General features: G+C 37.8%; 1 protein-coding gene across 10 annotated transcripts in view; it reads right to left on the bottom strand.

Annotated features, from left to right (window-relative positions):
* Positions 1-756: 756 nt before the first annotated feature.
* EYA1 (EYA transcriptional coactivator and phosphatase 1) overlaps positions 757-14969 on the bottom strand; it is a 193975-nt gene continuing 179762 nt past the window's right edge. For 6 of the 10 annotated variants that reach the window (XM_070382268.1, XM_070382274.1, XM_070382270.1 and 3 more), the window contains 2 exons: positions 13519-13619; positions 757-1804 (listed from right to left, as the gene is read on the bottom strand). In XM_070382268.1, coding sequence (XP_070238369.1) covers positions 1664-1804; positions 13519-13619 — 242 coding nt within the window. In that variant the 3' untranslated portion in view covers positions 757-1663. Of the gene's footprint in view, positions 2796-13518; positions 13620-14969 lie in introns of all 10 variants that reach the window. The other 4 variants (XM_070382271.1, XM_014481995.2, XM_070382272.1 and 1 more) reach the window with 1 other exon arrangement.

The following is a 14969-nucleotide window of genomic DNA, read 5'->3' as shown; positions in this document are numbered from 1 at the left end:
AGAAGCAGCACTTTAGAAAATCCATCCTTTGAGGGTATGCTCTCCATTTGACTCTTTTTCATACTTTCTTCACCTGAGACCTAAAAGTCCCTCCACTCCCCACCCCTGCCTACAGACATTCTCCAAATGTCTCACTCTCGGGCAACTGAGCATGCACAGACACTTCATTATTCAAGCCACTTGGCCAAACGTGTGCATGTGAAAAATGAATGTCCTCGGCCTGATGAATGAGTCAGACCACTGCATGTTGGATGTTCATGTGTTCTGTATGTGTGAATGTTGTGTTTCTAAGATGAAATCCCAGGAGGAAGCAAGTTGTGCTGTTATATAGCTCTTTGTCAGTGATGAAGCTGGCCAAATCTTAGAGATGTATGTTGTGGGCGTTCTTTACAGATGAAATGGAATGGAAACTAGTTTCCATTGCTGTCCCTTGGGTATTGAAGTGGCTAAATCTATGCTCTGACATCCAAGATACTTGATGCTGAATTCGGTTCCATAGCAGATAAATCTGAGTGAAAGTCTTGTTTATATAGTTTCAGAGGAAGTAAAAGGCTTTTCCATTCATCTGTTCTTAATGGTGATCAAAGAGACAGCTGTTATTCTTCTAGCTTAGTTCCTTGCAAGGGCTGATAAAGCCATTACTACAGTTGCTCCATACAGCTTTCTTTTGTTGGACTATGAGTGTTCTAACACCACCAAGATCCTGCTATTTTACAGAACCAAAAGATGAAGAAAACACTGACAGGGAGCTTACAGTACTTCACAAATCAGTTTTATTAATTTAAACACAAATTGAAGAAAAAGTCTGTACACAGTTGTGGATACGACACACCTTTATACAGTAAGGCCAAGATGATGAACTTTTGTCTTTTCAGTTTGCAGAGTACAAAAACATAAAATGGAAAGGCTAAAAAACTGTTGACTTCTGTTTGCTTCAAGCAAGAGAGGAAAAAACAACTGAATTCAATGATTCAACAATTTGGAGATATTCACAACTGACTAATTCTAGCAGCAACATGAAACCTTAGGAAAGGATAGGGCAGCTCTGTAGCTACTTTGGGTCAAAGCTGGTGGGTTTTTTTCCCTCCAATATACTATTAAAGAAAATTCATCCAAAAAGTAATCTCATGACAATGGAAGGCCTTTAGATGAGAGAAACTAGTGTCTAGATAAACTGATGGATTACTTCTGGCTGAACTTTTTTGAGGGTATTACAAAGGTGACAAGCTTCATTTCTCAGATTTACGCTTGTCATATAGTTAGGATGGGGTGAAAAGAGTAGCATTATTTTCTCGGTGATGATGACTGGATCATGTCCCACTGCTGGCAATGAACTTTTCTGGTGGGGGATGATGGTGGGACGTGGAGGGAAAGAGAAAGAACATGAATGTAAGGAAGTAATACAAAGTTGTGCTGATTTGCAGATATGTGGTCATGGCCTTCCTTAAACAAGAAAATATCATCTGGACACATGATAGTGTCCCTTTGCTAGTGTCCAATTCATGAGCCATTTATAAAATCTATCCATCATCTACCTTCTTTCTGTGGGAAGAAGCATTTGAATAACTCTCCTTTGCCAAATAGTTACACTGCATTAATGCTAAAAATGAAAAAGTGAGGTTGTAAGAGGACTTGTCTCCGCCCCCCCCCCGACCCCAGTTGTTTAAGACACTGATGTGTTATTTACCAAGGCCCTCCTAACAGCATTAAAAAAAAAAAAAAGTACAGATTGGGGAAAAAAATTATTAGAAAACAAAATCCTATTGACACTTGACATCCATGCTTTTGGTCTTGACAACATGATCTAAAAAAAAAAAAAAAAATCCATTATCTACATATTTATACCCAGTACTTGGAGAAGGCCCTGCGTGTCTGTGCCGGTCCTCCTCATACTTCACTATCAAGGCATTGCTACCTTTCAATATCATTTTTCTAAACAATATGTAAAAGAAATCATCCATTATTACAAATTTACACCAAAAATTCTTTCTGTACATGATTGTCTCAGTGATGTACATATTATACGTTTAAATTAGACATATTTTAAACTACTTTGCAATGTGCTAAAATTCAAAGTACTTGCTGTGTCATGAGGCCAGGGCCTTTGATCGCTTCTGTCATGCTACTGTCTCTTCAGTTATCTGATGTCAAAAGTCTGTTTGCGTGAACTGTATGGTTCTTGAATTATACCTCGATAAAGCTGTTTTTTTTTTTAAAGTCTGTTCATAAATAAGTAGAGATGTACAGAAGACCCTGGGTATGAGACACCAGAAAAAGTAAACCTTTACAAGAAAAATCCCCCCACTGGTACTCAGGAAACCCACTTCAGTCTTTGTTGTGCAATCAAGTTTGCTGTATTGGAGAAGCTGTTTTATGTCACATTGAAGATGCTAGAAACATTAAGCGTCTGCAGGTCCTTTCTTCACAGGTTCGAACCATGGTTAGTTAATGTGGCCAAGACACACTACACTGTGCTAGAACATTCTCATGGCTTATTTGCAATGGATTCACAGTACTAGGAGTCAACAGCTGTTCTGAAGAAAGGGGTGTGGTGTCCTTCATTTCCCACAGAGGTGGAGGCGAGGACCCACAGCAGCTGGGTGTCAAAATGCTGAAATGTTAATTTGGAGTCTGGCGCCCAGTTGGGACTCAGCTTGGTGGATGTGTCCCCCGGTCACAGGGCGGCTGTGCAGCTTCAAAGTGCTAGGTGACTGTTACAGGTACTCCAGTTCCAAGGCATGATGTAGGGCCATGAGGTCCGAGTGACTGGAGACCCTCCAGAAGGGCATGGCGTGCTGCGGAGGGGCAGACAACGTGGTGAGGATGGGGAACGCGCCCAGCACCAGCCCTGAAGGGCTGCTCTGTCAGTCCACTCCACTGCCCAACCCCCTTTATTCCGAACTGTGAAAACTGCCCATTAAGATCTCAACATCACATCTGTTTAAAACAAAATCCAAACTTACTCCTCCCCTAAGAATGCCAGAGTGCATTTTAAAATGCAATTCGGGAGTCTGTTTTTAAGAAGGTGATGGGTATTTCTTAAGCAGACCTACACTGCCGCTTGAATGCTTATTCCAAACTTCAAATAAAACCCAGTAGCTGTGAACAAAAATGTGTCAAATATTTGCCTTTCAAAATCTGGATCCACTGGAGCTTTCATGCTGCAAGTTTAAGCGGTTTTCCTTAGTTGGTAGTATTTTACATTTTGCAAAATTTGATTTTAGTTCTAAAATCAAAATTTGATTGAAACAACTATTTTTTTCATTTATTTCCATCAGGCATTGTTCACACTGACCTTGAAACAACATTACCATATGAGAACATTTTAAATGAACATCTAAGGTAGTTTTTTCAGCTTTTTTTTTTTGTAGTTGTTTAAAACATCAATCTAAAAATCTTCCTTAAATGATGGAGCTATCTTTGTAAAACATCTGAATTAACCAGAGACAAGAAAAACAGCCCCCTTCCCCGGCAAGAGCTTCATCATCCATGAAAGATAAAAACATGATTGATTATCAACTTTACAGCTCAAAAACATTATAATATGTATGAGCAAAATCTTAGATAAGAGACAGATAGTCATCACCTTTCAGAGAATAAAATTCTATTAAGCCCACAGAAAACTTTTTTTTTTACACAAAAAGTGAAGGTCTGAGTATAATTTGCAATTATAGTTCTAGGGGGTTTTTAAACAATTCAGACTATTAGGAGAATATGGCATGAAAACAAATAGAATTTGGAACTGAGGAGTTTTGGGGGGACTATCTAAATGACAGTAGAAGCTACTGTTTTGGTATAGATCACATACCTGTTGTTATTCTGGGGATGCAAAATATTGTTACTTATTGTCAATGTCTTTGTCTCAAGTGATCTGCTAAAAACATATACCATAGTCCAATATCACATGTAGGCCTTTCTGGATTCTAAACTATTTTGGGGTATCTCTGTTTTCGTTATCCTTCAATAACAGTTCAGCACCAAATACTAGAGATCTCTTTTCAAATATTTATCATGTTCCACTGGGCAACTTTAGATCATAAACATATATTGTACTATTTTGCATTCATTCATTCGAGATTTTTGTGTTTGCAAGCATGGCATACAAGACATCCCTGACCCACCCTTTCATAGTCTGTGGTTGAGTAGCAGACATGAATGGCAATCACGCAAGTTCACCTCAAAGGAGTAGGAGGAGGTGACTCCCTTTGCCTGGGGAACTGAGGGAGACACTTGGTAAGAGGAGAGGTAATAACTGAGCTAGTTATGAAAGGATGATCATTCAGAAGAGCACTGTAATGGCTGTGTGTGTGAAGGGGTGGAGGATAAAGGACAAGCTCATTGTTCGAATACTAGCTGTATGAGAGAAAGACATGGCTCTGACATTTTGGCTGTAGGAGTCAAATGGTGCAAGACCTGGTTAGTCCTGTTAAAGAGGACTATCCTATTGATAGTTATTAAGAACATTTAATATTGAGTAATTATAAGAAGACTGAGTCTAGGGAAGAGAACAGGGGATTCAAACATGTGTTAACAAATAATTATATTGCAAAATAACATTTTCTCTAAGTAGGCGCATACCAATGTGAAGCTTTTATGGATCAACAAGAGCTTCCCAGGCCCAGTAAGTGCAAAGTAAATAATTTTTTTTCCTGAATCAGTGTTTAGCTTGGAACAAATATTTCTTATATCAAATCAGAGAGTGATGGTAGCAAAAGAGGAAAAGAAAAGCAGGTTCTAGAATGAGGAGACCTGGGTTATACTCTCAACTCTGACTTTAGTAACATGACTTTGAATCATGACATCTCCTTGGAGCCCTAGTTTGTTTATTTGTAAAGTAACGGTTTAGGGGAAATGACTCAGGGTTGCTCCTAGGTTTAATAAAGTCAATAACTTTTTCATTAAAGTATTACTTGCTCAGCACTATAGCTAGAGCAGATTTATAAAATAATATACATACATAACATATCCTCCCACTGCCAAGAACCAGCAGGCAAGACATATCTGCTGAAACTTTTTTATTACAATGTAAGGCAGTATGGGATTAAGAATCAAAAATGACCTAGCCAGCACATCAAGTAAGAAAAATAAAAGCATCAGAATTGGAAAGGAAGAAGTAAAACTATTTGCAGATGACATAATTTTATGTATAGAAAATCCTAAAGACACCAACAAAAAACTGTTAGACCTAATCAATGAATTCAACAAAGTTGCAGGATACAAAATTAGCCTACAAAAATCAGCATTTCTATACACTAAGACCAAATTATCCAATAATAAAGTGATTCCGTTTACAACATCAAAAACAGTAAAAGTGCAGGATTTCTACACGGAAAACTATAAGACACAGATGAAAGAAACTGACACAAATAATAAATGGAAAGGTATGTCACGCTCATGATTAGAAGAACAAATGTTGTGAAAATGTTCATACTGTGTGTGCGTCCTTAGTTGCTCAGTTGTGTCTGACTGTGACTCCATGACTGTAGCCCAACAGGCTCCTCTGTCCATGGGATTTTCCAGGCAAGAATGCTGGAGCGGGCTGCCATGCCCTCCCTCCAGGGGATATTCCCAACCCAGGAACAGAACCCAGGTCTCCTGCATTGCAGGCAGTCTCTGTACTCTTCCGAGCCACCATCTACAGATTCAGTGCAATCTCTGTCAAAGTTCCAATAGCGATTTTTACAGAAGTAGAAAAAACAATCCTAAAATGTATATGGAGCTAAAAGACCTCAAATTGCTAAACCAATCCTGAGAAAGCACAAAGTGGGAGGCATCACACTTCCTGATTTCAGGCTGTATGATAAAGCTGCGGTAATCAAAACAGTATATAATAGAATAAAACAGATACATAGAAAATGGGACAGAATCAACAGCCCAGAACAAAGCCATGTATATATGCTTAATACTCAATGGAGAAAAGATGGTCTCTTCAATAAATGTTGCTGGGAATACTGGCTATTCACATATAAAAGAATGAAACAAACTATAAAAGAAGGAAACAACCTAAAAGGGACTAAAGACTTCAATAAGACCAAGAACCGTAAAACTCCTATAAGAAAACACTGGGGAAAAACTCCTTGACATCAGCCTTGGTAATGATCTTTTGGATATGACACCTAAAGCACAAGCAAACAAAATAAACAGGAAGACATATCAAACTAAAAAGTTTCTGCACAGCAAAAGAAATGATTGACAAAATGAAAAGATAACCTATGGAATGAGGAAAACAAAATTTGTAAACTATATATCTGATAAGGGGTTAATATCATAAAACTCAATAGCAAAACAATCTAAAAATTGGGCAGAATAGACATTTTTGTCAAGAAAATATACAGATGGCCAACAAGTATGTGAAGTAGTGCTCACCATTACTAATTAGGGAAATACAAATCAAAATCACAATGAGATAATCACCTCACACCTGTTAGAACAGCCTTCATCAAAAAGATAAGGGGTAACAAATGCTGATGAGGAGGTAGGGAAAAGGGAACCCTTATGCACTGCTGGTCAGAATGTAAATTGGTATAATCAGTATGGAAACGAGTCTGGCGGTTCCTTAAAAAATTAAAAACGTAACTACCACAGGACTAAACAATCCCACTTCTGGGTATATACATGCCCAAAGGAAATGCAAATAATATGTTGAACAGATACCGGCATCTTCATAGCAGAACTATTACCATACTCTTGATATGGAAACAACCTAAGTGTCCATCAACAGATGAATGGATAAAGACATGGTGAGATTACACCACATACATATGCAGATATTCAGATGGATGAAATGGGACTTAATGGACATGAATTTGAGCAAACTCTGGGAGACAGTGGAAGACAGAGGAGCCTACACCCATTGCTACAATCAATGGGGTGGCAAAGAGTCATACAGGACTTAGCGAATGAACAACAACATGGAGATACTCCATCCCATAACTAGAGCCCTGAAACCAGAACAGTTAACAATAATAGCCTAAACTGATGTGTGTGTGACTAGTTTATTGAGATTAGGCATAAATTGAGAAAAATGGGCACCAAGACTTAAATTTTGGGAAGTAGCACATGTTTTGGGGTCGTTGGAACCAAAATATTCCCTAATGGGAAGATGATAACACATCCTTTCCGTTCCTCTTGCCCACATGTGCGGTTTTCCAAATTTCCTTCTGCCACCTTTCCTGTCTGTTTATCCCTTCTGGTTATACATAAGATCAGTAATACAAAAAGCTGGGCGTGTGAACATTCACGTGTAATTTGAATTTTGCTGAATTATATTTCAAAACCATAAAAGCACATAGCCTTTGCCCTAGGCATTACACTTCTAGGAATTTATCCCACAAATGTATTGATACTTGCCCACGCATGAACCACATAAGAACTGTCTATAATAGTAAATTCTGGAAACCACCAAAATGTTGAGCCCCAGGGGACTTGTTAAATTATAGCACATCGATGTAATGAAATTCTGATGTGGTCATTTATAAGCATTAGAGATACAGAGCTCCATGTGCTTCCTGATATGAAATAACTACCAGGATATATATTAAGTGGAAAAAAAAAGGTATAGAAAAAAGTATATAATTATAATTTGTATAAAAAATAAAATCTGTGCTTTCCTATGCATATATGTAAAAAAATTGCATATGGAGATACAAATACTTCACAAATTGTAAATAGATTATTCTGAGAATTTATGAAACTTTCGGCACAGTTTTGCTCTATGATTATTTGTATATCTGCATCCTCTCTGGACAAAGTCTGCACTTTAAAGATGAAATCCAATTTAAGATCTGGCATATAGTTTGTGCTCATTAAGTTAAATAAGTGTAATGGATTTAGAATAAAATTCTGTACTCAGTGTTAGTAATCCCTTTATCTCACTTAAAACTAAAAGCAAAAACCTGCATCAAAAATACTGTGTGTTTTTTTTTTTTTTTTAAAGTCCTTATTTTTCTCCCAAATAAACTCAGAATCAAGCATTATGAAGCAGATTCTCAGGTTCATCTTGGTTTTGGGCAAGGTTTGGGATGCACAATGAAAATGGACATTTTTGATGAAGCTGTTGTTATTATGCAGAATAATGGATGCTTGTCATACCCCCTTCCCTCCATGTTATTTACAAGAGATTCATTTTAGGTGGTTCTCTGAAAAGTAAATAAAGTCAAAGTTATAAAACAAGGCCATTTTGCTCCATAAACCAAAACTGCTGTCAGTGTGCAGAAGACTATTACTTACACTTTGATTTTTTAAATCATGCTTTAACTATTTTCACTGGAGGAATGTTAGGAAAACAAGAAATTTTATGGTTAAAAAAAAGCATGGCAAATTTTGACAACAAAAGACATAACATACATCAAAGGAAGATATTGACAGGGAGATAGTTTCTCTGAACAGTCTTTCTAGGAACAAAGAGGTGCTTGAAGAAAACTCTTACAAGAGATCTTTTTTAGAATTTGCTTATTTATTCTAGGGTGAAAAACTGAAAGCATTTCCTCTAAGATCAGAAATAAGAAAAGGATGTCCATTCTTACCACTATGATTCAACATAGTTTTGGAAATCCTAGCCACATCAATCAGAGAAGAAAAAGAAAAGGGATACAAATTGGACCACAACACTACTAGAGCTCATCAATGAATTTGGTAAAGTTACAGAATACAAAGTACACAGAAATCTCTTGCATTCCTATATATTAGTAATGAGAAATCAGAAAAAGAAAACTAATTCAAAAAGATACACGCACCCCAGTGTTCACTGCAGCAATATTTACAATAGCCAGGACATGGAAGCGATCTAAATGTCCATCAACAGAGGAATGGATAAAGAAAATGTGGTACACATATACAATGGAATATTAGTCATAAAAAGAATTAAATAATGCTATTTGCAGCAACATGAATGGACCTTACTGAGTGAAGGAAGTTGGACACAGAAAGACAAATACCATATCACTTAAATGTGGAATTTAAAAGAACAGTACAAATGAACTTATTTATAAAACAAAGTGTTACAGATGTAGAAAGCAAACTTATGGTTACCAAGGGATAAGGCAGGGGGAGAGATAAATTGGAATTGACATAAACACACTGCTGCTGCTAAGTCGCTTCAGTTGTGTCCAACTCTGTGCGACCCCATAGATGGCAGCCCACCAGGCTCCTCCATCCATGGGATTTTCCAGGCAAGAGTACTGGAGTGGGGTGCCACTGCCTTCTCCGATAAACACACTAATTATATATATATATATATATATATATATAAAAGACCTACTGTTGCAAAAGAGTTGGACACGACTGAAGTGACTGAGCAAGCACATATAGCCCAGGGAACTCTACTCAACACTCTTAATGACCTACATGGGGATAGAATCTAACAAAGAGTGGATATATGTATAATTGATTTACTTTGCCGTACATGTGAAACTAATACAACACTGTACATCAACTATACTCCAATAAAAAAATTTTTTTAAGATCTTTTTAGAATAATGTTTTTTTAAAAACAAAGGTATCTCTAACCTTTTCTCTTTGAAGGAATGTTTTTTAATGATACAATTATAGAATTAGATCAAATTACTGATGAAACTCCTGGAATTGTATGGAAGAGAGCAACGGGGACAGAGCAGATTTTGAGCATAACAAAACAGGTAACTGGCAGAATACTTACTAGTTTTCAGTCCTGGGCTAAAAAAAAACCACTACATCTAGCAAAAGAACATTATTTAGGGAGATGAAAGACCTCTCTACAGGTAGGAGGCAAGAGTGTTGTACTAGATTTTTAAAAGGACACAGGAAACTAAGACACAAGCTAAATGGTTAAAACTGATTTAGAAGAAAAGCAAAATGTTTTGATCTTGCACATCATTTTAGTACCCACTCTTGCAGCACTTCACTGTTTCACTGTCAGTTTTATTCAGTGATCTGAAATGCTTGTGAACCAAATTATAAACTAGAATTAATGATTTAAAAAATTTTAATCATGAGTATAAAATGGGGAGAACACTTAACATGGTTCTATATACCTCCCCAAAGGAAAAAACATTGCACGCTATAACAATTTTTTAAAAGCATTAAAATTATTTTTTGTAAACCAAATCATATTTAAGATATCTAAGTAAAGTTTATAATTTGAAGGAACTTTGTGCTGAATCTCAGAGATATAATTGGCTTCATATCTTAGTTTGGTAGCTTTCAAGCAGTGTGATCTTGGCCAAAGTATTCACCTTCCTGTGACATCTGAATCACAGGTGCAATTTTTAGGAATCTGAATATTTCTGAAAAATCTGTACAATTTACAAACACACATAAAGATCTTACAACTCCAGGCTACAGTTGCCTTACAGTTTCCAAGCTGGTAGGTCTCAAAGTGCAGAGTTCCTTTGTAACAGAGTACTGCACTGATCACAAACACTTATCCCAAGAAGCTAAAACAAAGTTGAAGCTACAACTTCTTATTCACGGTCAAACAATTTAAAGAGGATGTTCTTTGTAAGCAGTTGTCTATTTTTTTTTTTGGTACAGGTGTGTGTGTTTGTCCTGAATAAAAAGAATAATATGTCCAAGGGATAAACACTGGAAACAATTTTAACTGCTCTTCAGAGGGAACAAATACTCTCAGTACTGTTTCTACTTTCAATTCTAACATCAAACCAGTAATTCCTTTTCTTTTTCCATGTTGTGTTCACCTACACAAATATCTAAGAAAAAAAAACTTCTCATAAAGGCTTAGGAAGAAACTGGTCTACAAAATCCTTGATTGGGGACCAAAGACTTGACTTGTGTCTTTTCTTTTTTTTTTTTTCATATTAAGTCATCACTTACATAAACATTCTTCTGTCTACCACAAGCCAGAAAGCCACATTTTGGCTTCTCTTTAAAATATTTTGCTGAATACCAGATGGAGAAGGACCAGCCTGGAGGGCACATTCACACCTTGGCCCTGGGCCATCCTGGCATGCAATTCTGCTCTTCAATTCTATGATGCTCAGAGGTGCAAAACTATTCCATGTTCCCATTGCCACTAGGAGGTCCAGTCTAGAAATGGCAGGGGATTACAGAGGCTTCCTTAGGAAAAAGACTTGAGTCTGGATTGGGCACTTTATTTAGTCTGGGAAAGATTTCTTTTTATGAAGACAGCCCAAAGGGCTAACAGATGTAGCTAATGACAATGGCCATTGGTGAAGCTGGAATGCAGAGTGAGTGCTTAGATGGCAAAAACTGCTTAGAATCAAGTTTTTAAAAAGTGTGGGTGGGTTTCCACCAGTGCTGATCACACTTGGGGAAACTGTAATCCTGGGAATATGGTGTATCTATGAATATAAGAGAAATAATCTATTATTTATAGAATTAGGGTCAGTTTCTATGCTTTGATGGGCTTTCCTGGTGGCTCAAATGGTAAAGAATCAGCCTGCAATGCAGGAGACGTGGGTTCCATCCTTGGGTTAGGAAGATCCCCTGGAGAAGGTCATAGCAACCGACTCCAATATTTTTGCTTGGAGAATTCCACAGAAGAGCCTGGCAGACTACAGTCCATGGGGTCACAAAGAGTCAGACATAACTAAGCGACTTACACTTTCTATGCTTTTACTGGAATTCAGGGTTACTGAAGGTGAATTTACCATTCTTGGACTCTATAAAGAGGCTGGACATGTGCCATACTGCATCTATGGTGTGGTGCCATTTCTGGGATATACTGGACTATTCCAGAAGAGCTTTCCTCCTTTATGGAAAGATACTGTGTCATTTCTATGAGTGAGGGTGTGGGCAAGAGATGAAAAAATTATCCTATTGGTTAATCTCAAAATATTTAATGCTCTTCAATTTAAGAAATATTACAGCATGACTGTGCCAATATTTAGGGAGTTGTGAAAAAGAAATGAAGACTGAGGGCCAAACAAAAATCAATCAAAATATAAGATTCCTACCTCTCAGGAGCTCATACTTAACCGCTGATTCAGGCACATACACAAATAGTTAATAATAATGGCTGCCACTTGTTGCATACTTCATAGTTATCAGACCCTGTCTTATATCTTAACAACTTATTTACCAGAGACATATCAATATATCTCTTGTTACTTGAATGTTATTGACCAGAGTGTTTCAAAATATTCACTGATGTAACAAACTGCCACAGCTGCTAGTTTCTGCAAAAGTCCCACAGTCCATAATGCGTTAACTAAATCTAAACCTTGAAATAGCCCAACGAGCTAGGTGCTGCTACTGTCCCTATGTATAGATAGAGAGAGAGAAGGGTAAAGTAACCTGTTCAGAGCTGGTAAATGACAGAGCTGCAATTCAAACGCAGGGCTGTCTGGCTCAAGAATCCAAGTTATTTCCCATAGCTTCTCCAATTAAGGACTTTCCTGGTGGCTCAGATGGTATAGAGTCTTCCTGCAATGCTGGAGACTTGGATTTGATCCCTGGGTCAGGAAGATCCCCTGGAGAAGGGAATGGCTACCCACTCCAGTATTCTTACCTGGAGAACTCCACAGACAGAGGAGCCTGGTGGGCCTACAGTCCATGGGGTTGCAAAGAGTCGGACATGACTGAGTGACTAATATTTTCACTTTTTTCGCTTTCTCCAATTATAGAATAAGTGGTGCTACTTATAACTGAGTTCTTACAAACAAGAGAAACAGAAAAGGTGGTATATAAACTGGATTTTGAAAAATGAGGAAGACAGTGACATTCGGGCCCTGGGGAAAGCAGGGAGGAGGTCCTGGGCGTGGCCAGAGGAAGGTAAGCAGACCAATATGCCTACAGCGTAAGATGCAAGAATGGAGGAGACTGAAAGGTAGGTTGTTACTAGATGGTGTAGACCCTGAATGCCTGGCTAAGGAATGTGGTCCCCTCTCCTTCCCCCTTTTTAAAATGTGATGAAGGACATTCATGAGAAAGCTTTTGCTAAAGGAAATGACAGAATTATCCTTGCAGGGATGCAGAAAAATAGAAATATGATGGGTAAACTGGATCAAGAGAGCTAAAGTTGGGTCTGCTTCCTTCCTCCTCTCTGCACATCCCCAAAGGGTGATTCACTGACCTTGTGATCAAAAGAAGGTACTCTACTCTAGGGAAGAAGAGTTCTGCATCCTAGCTCTGATCAGCTGGTAGCGTCTTTCTGAACTGATGTTTAGAAGGTTCGTAGGCTGCATCCAGGCTTAGGTAACAAAGGTTTAATCACCTGGTGATGTCTGCCGTGGGTGCAGAGAGGGGCATGCTGGCGTTAGCAGGCATGTATGCTGTCTCTATTCCAGGTGACAGATGCAGAGCTAAGCCTCCTTTTCTGTTCCCAAGTCCACATTCTGTGAAGATGAACCATCCATGACCCCTGAGCTTGTGAATATCCCTCTTCAAAAAGATTATTTCAATAATGATTAAATTCTACTCTGCCCTTGATCAGTGCTTACAGTTCTGAACGCATTCACAATCTGTTTCAGAGGAATGTAATGTGTTTAAATGATCCAGCTCAGGATTTTGAGGACTAAGAAAAATTAAAGGGCACAAGAAACACCAATGAGGAACACTCACCTTTTTTGCCCCTTGTTCCTCTTCCACACCATCTCCTATGACAACATACACCACTTTTCTTCCAAACCTCTGAATTATTCTCTCAAAACAGCTTTCCTTTCCTAATGAACAAAAGTAAATTATAAAAAAATGTAAACTTTGTAAGTCAGCACTCTAGGACTTAAACTTTTTATATAAAATGCTGTCTTTATGCTTCTGACCCAACTCTATCATACTTGTGTGAACTAGGAAAAGCATGCTTTTACATGCCATTTGGGGAGTATGCAGAACAGCACAATACAGCAAAAACTGTAAATGAATTACCCATGTGGTATCCTGTCCCTGGGAAATTGACAGTTTTAGTACTTTTTCCTCCAAGACACATTTATTAAAAAGTAGATCTAGTCATTTAAAGTATAAATTTGGTAGAAGAAGTATTGTTTTGTAGTAGTACTTTGCCCCCTCTGAGCTGAGACTAAACAAAATCATGCCATTCTGCCAATATATTTTAACTTGATTTAAAAAACATTTCATGATCTATCAAACACTGAATCTAATATCTGATTGAAAGGCTGTTGAGAAGGATGAACAAAACTGAAGGACTGGTTTTGTTACGGCAAGAGAAATCAAACACTGGACTTAGTTTATCCCTTCATTTTCAGGTTGGAATACTTCTTTGAATGAAAGACACTTCCAAGGCCAAATGTGTTGACTGGAAATATTCTTGGAAAACTGTTTCTAAAATGAATGTCATGTAATTTGGGGCCTTACCAGAGCATGCTTGCCTGATCCATGCTACAATACCTATAAGAGCATGCTTGCCTGACCCAGGCATCTAATGTTCAGTAAAGTACTTTCCTAGAGGAAAAGCGGGATAAAGGTAACAGGATACCTTTATCTGTCTATTATCTTTCCCACGTCAAGACTTAGTTTGGGCTCCAGTGGCAGCTATGCTGTCAGCACATCCCTGTGGTTAATGCAGTCATTGTTGCTTTGCAGAACAGGAACTGGGGTTCCAAGTCCAGGGCTGCCAATAAGGTCATTTTAATGGACAATGGGACAGTTTATAGTTTTCAGATGTGAATGGCTGAGCGGGACCTGTACCTCTTTCAAATAAGGATCAGATATACACACGAACAAATTGCTTGTTTGCTTAAACAAATGTCTGCTTTATATTTGTATTTTGCACTAAAATCTCTAGTTTGCATCTGACAGAATGAAATGGAGCCAGCCTTATTCAAAGATGTCATTTCAATGCTTCTGTAGTTGCTCACTAACCTGTGAAATATTAAATCACTTTGAGAAACAAATACAAAGGCTGGTTTTCACTGCAAAAAAATATACAACCGAACACTTGGATGTCATGAAACTTTCTTTTCCCCCTTAGAGCGAAATGTTTGCATGTTTTTGTTAAGTTTCCTCTTCACGGGAAAAGGAAGGTAAACTCAATGTGACTTTAAAATAAAGCTGTG

The sequence above is a fragment of the Bos mutus genome, chromosome 14, assembly GCF_027580195.1.
Source record: "Bos mutus isolate GX-2022 chromosome 14, NWIPB_WYAK_1.1, whole genome shotgun sequence".
Taxonomy (NCBI): Eukaryota; Metazoa; Chordata; class Mammalia; order Artiodactyla; family Bovidae; genus Bos; species Bos mutus.
The sequence above is the reverse complement of the archived record's forward strand: the minus strand, read 5'-3'. Positions and strand labels throughout refer to the sequence as shown.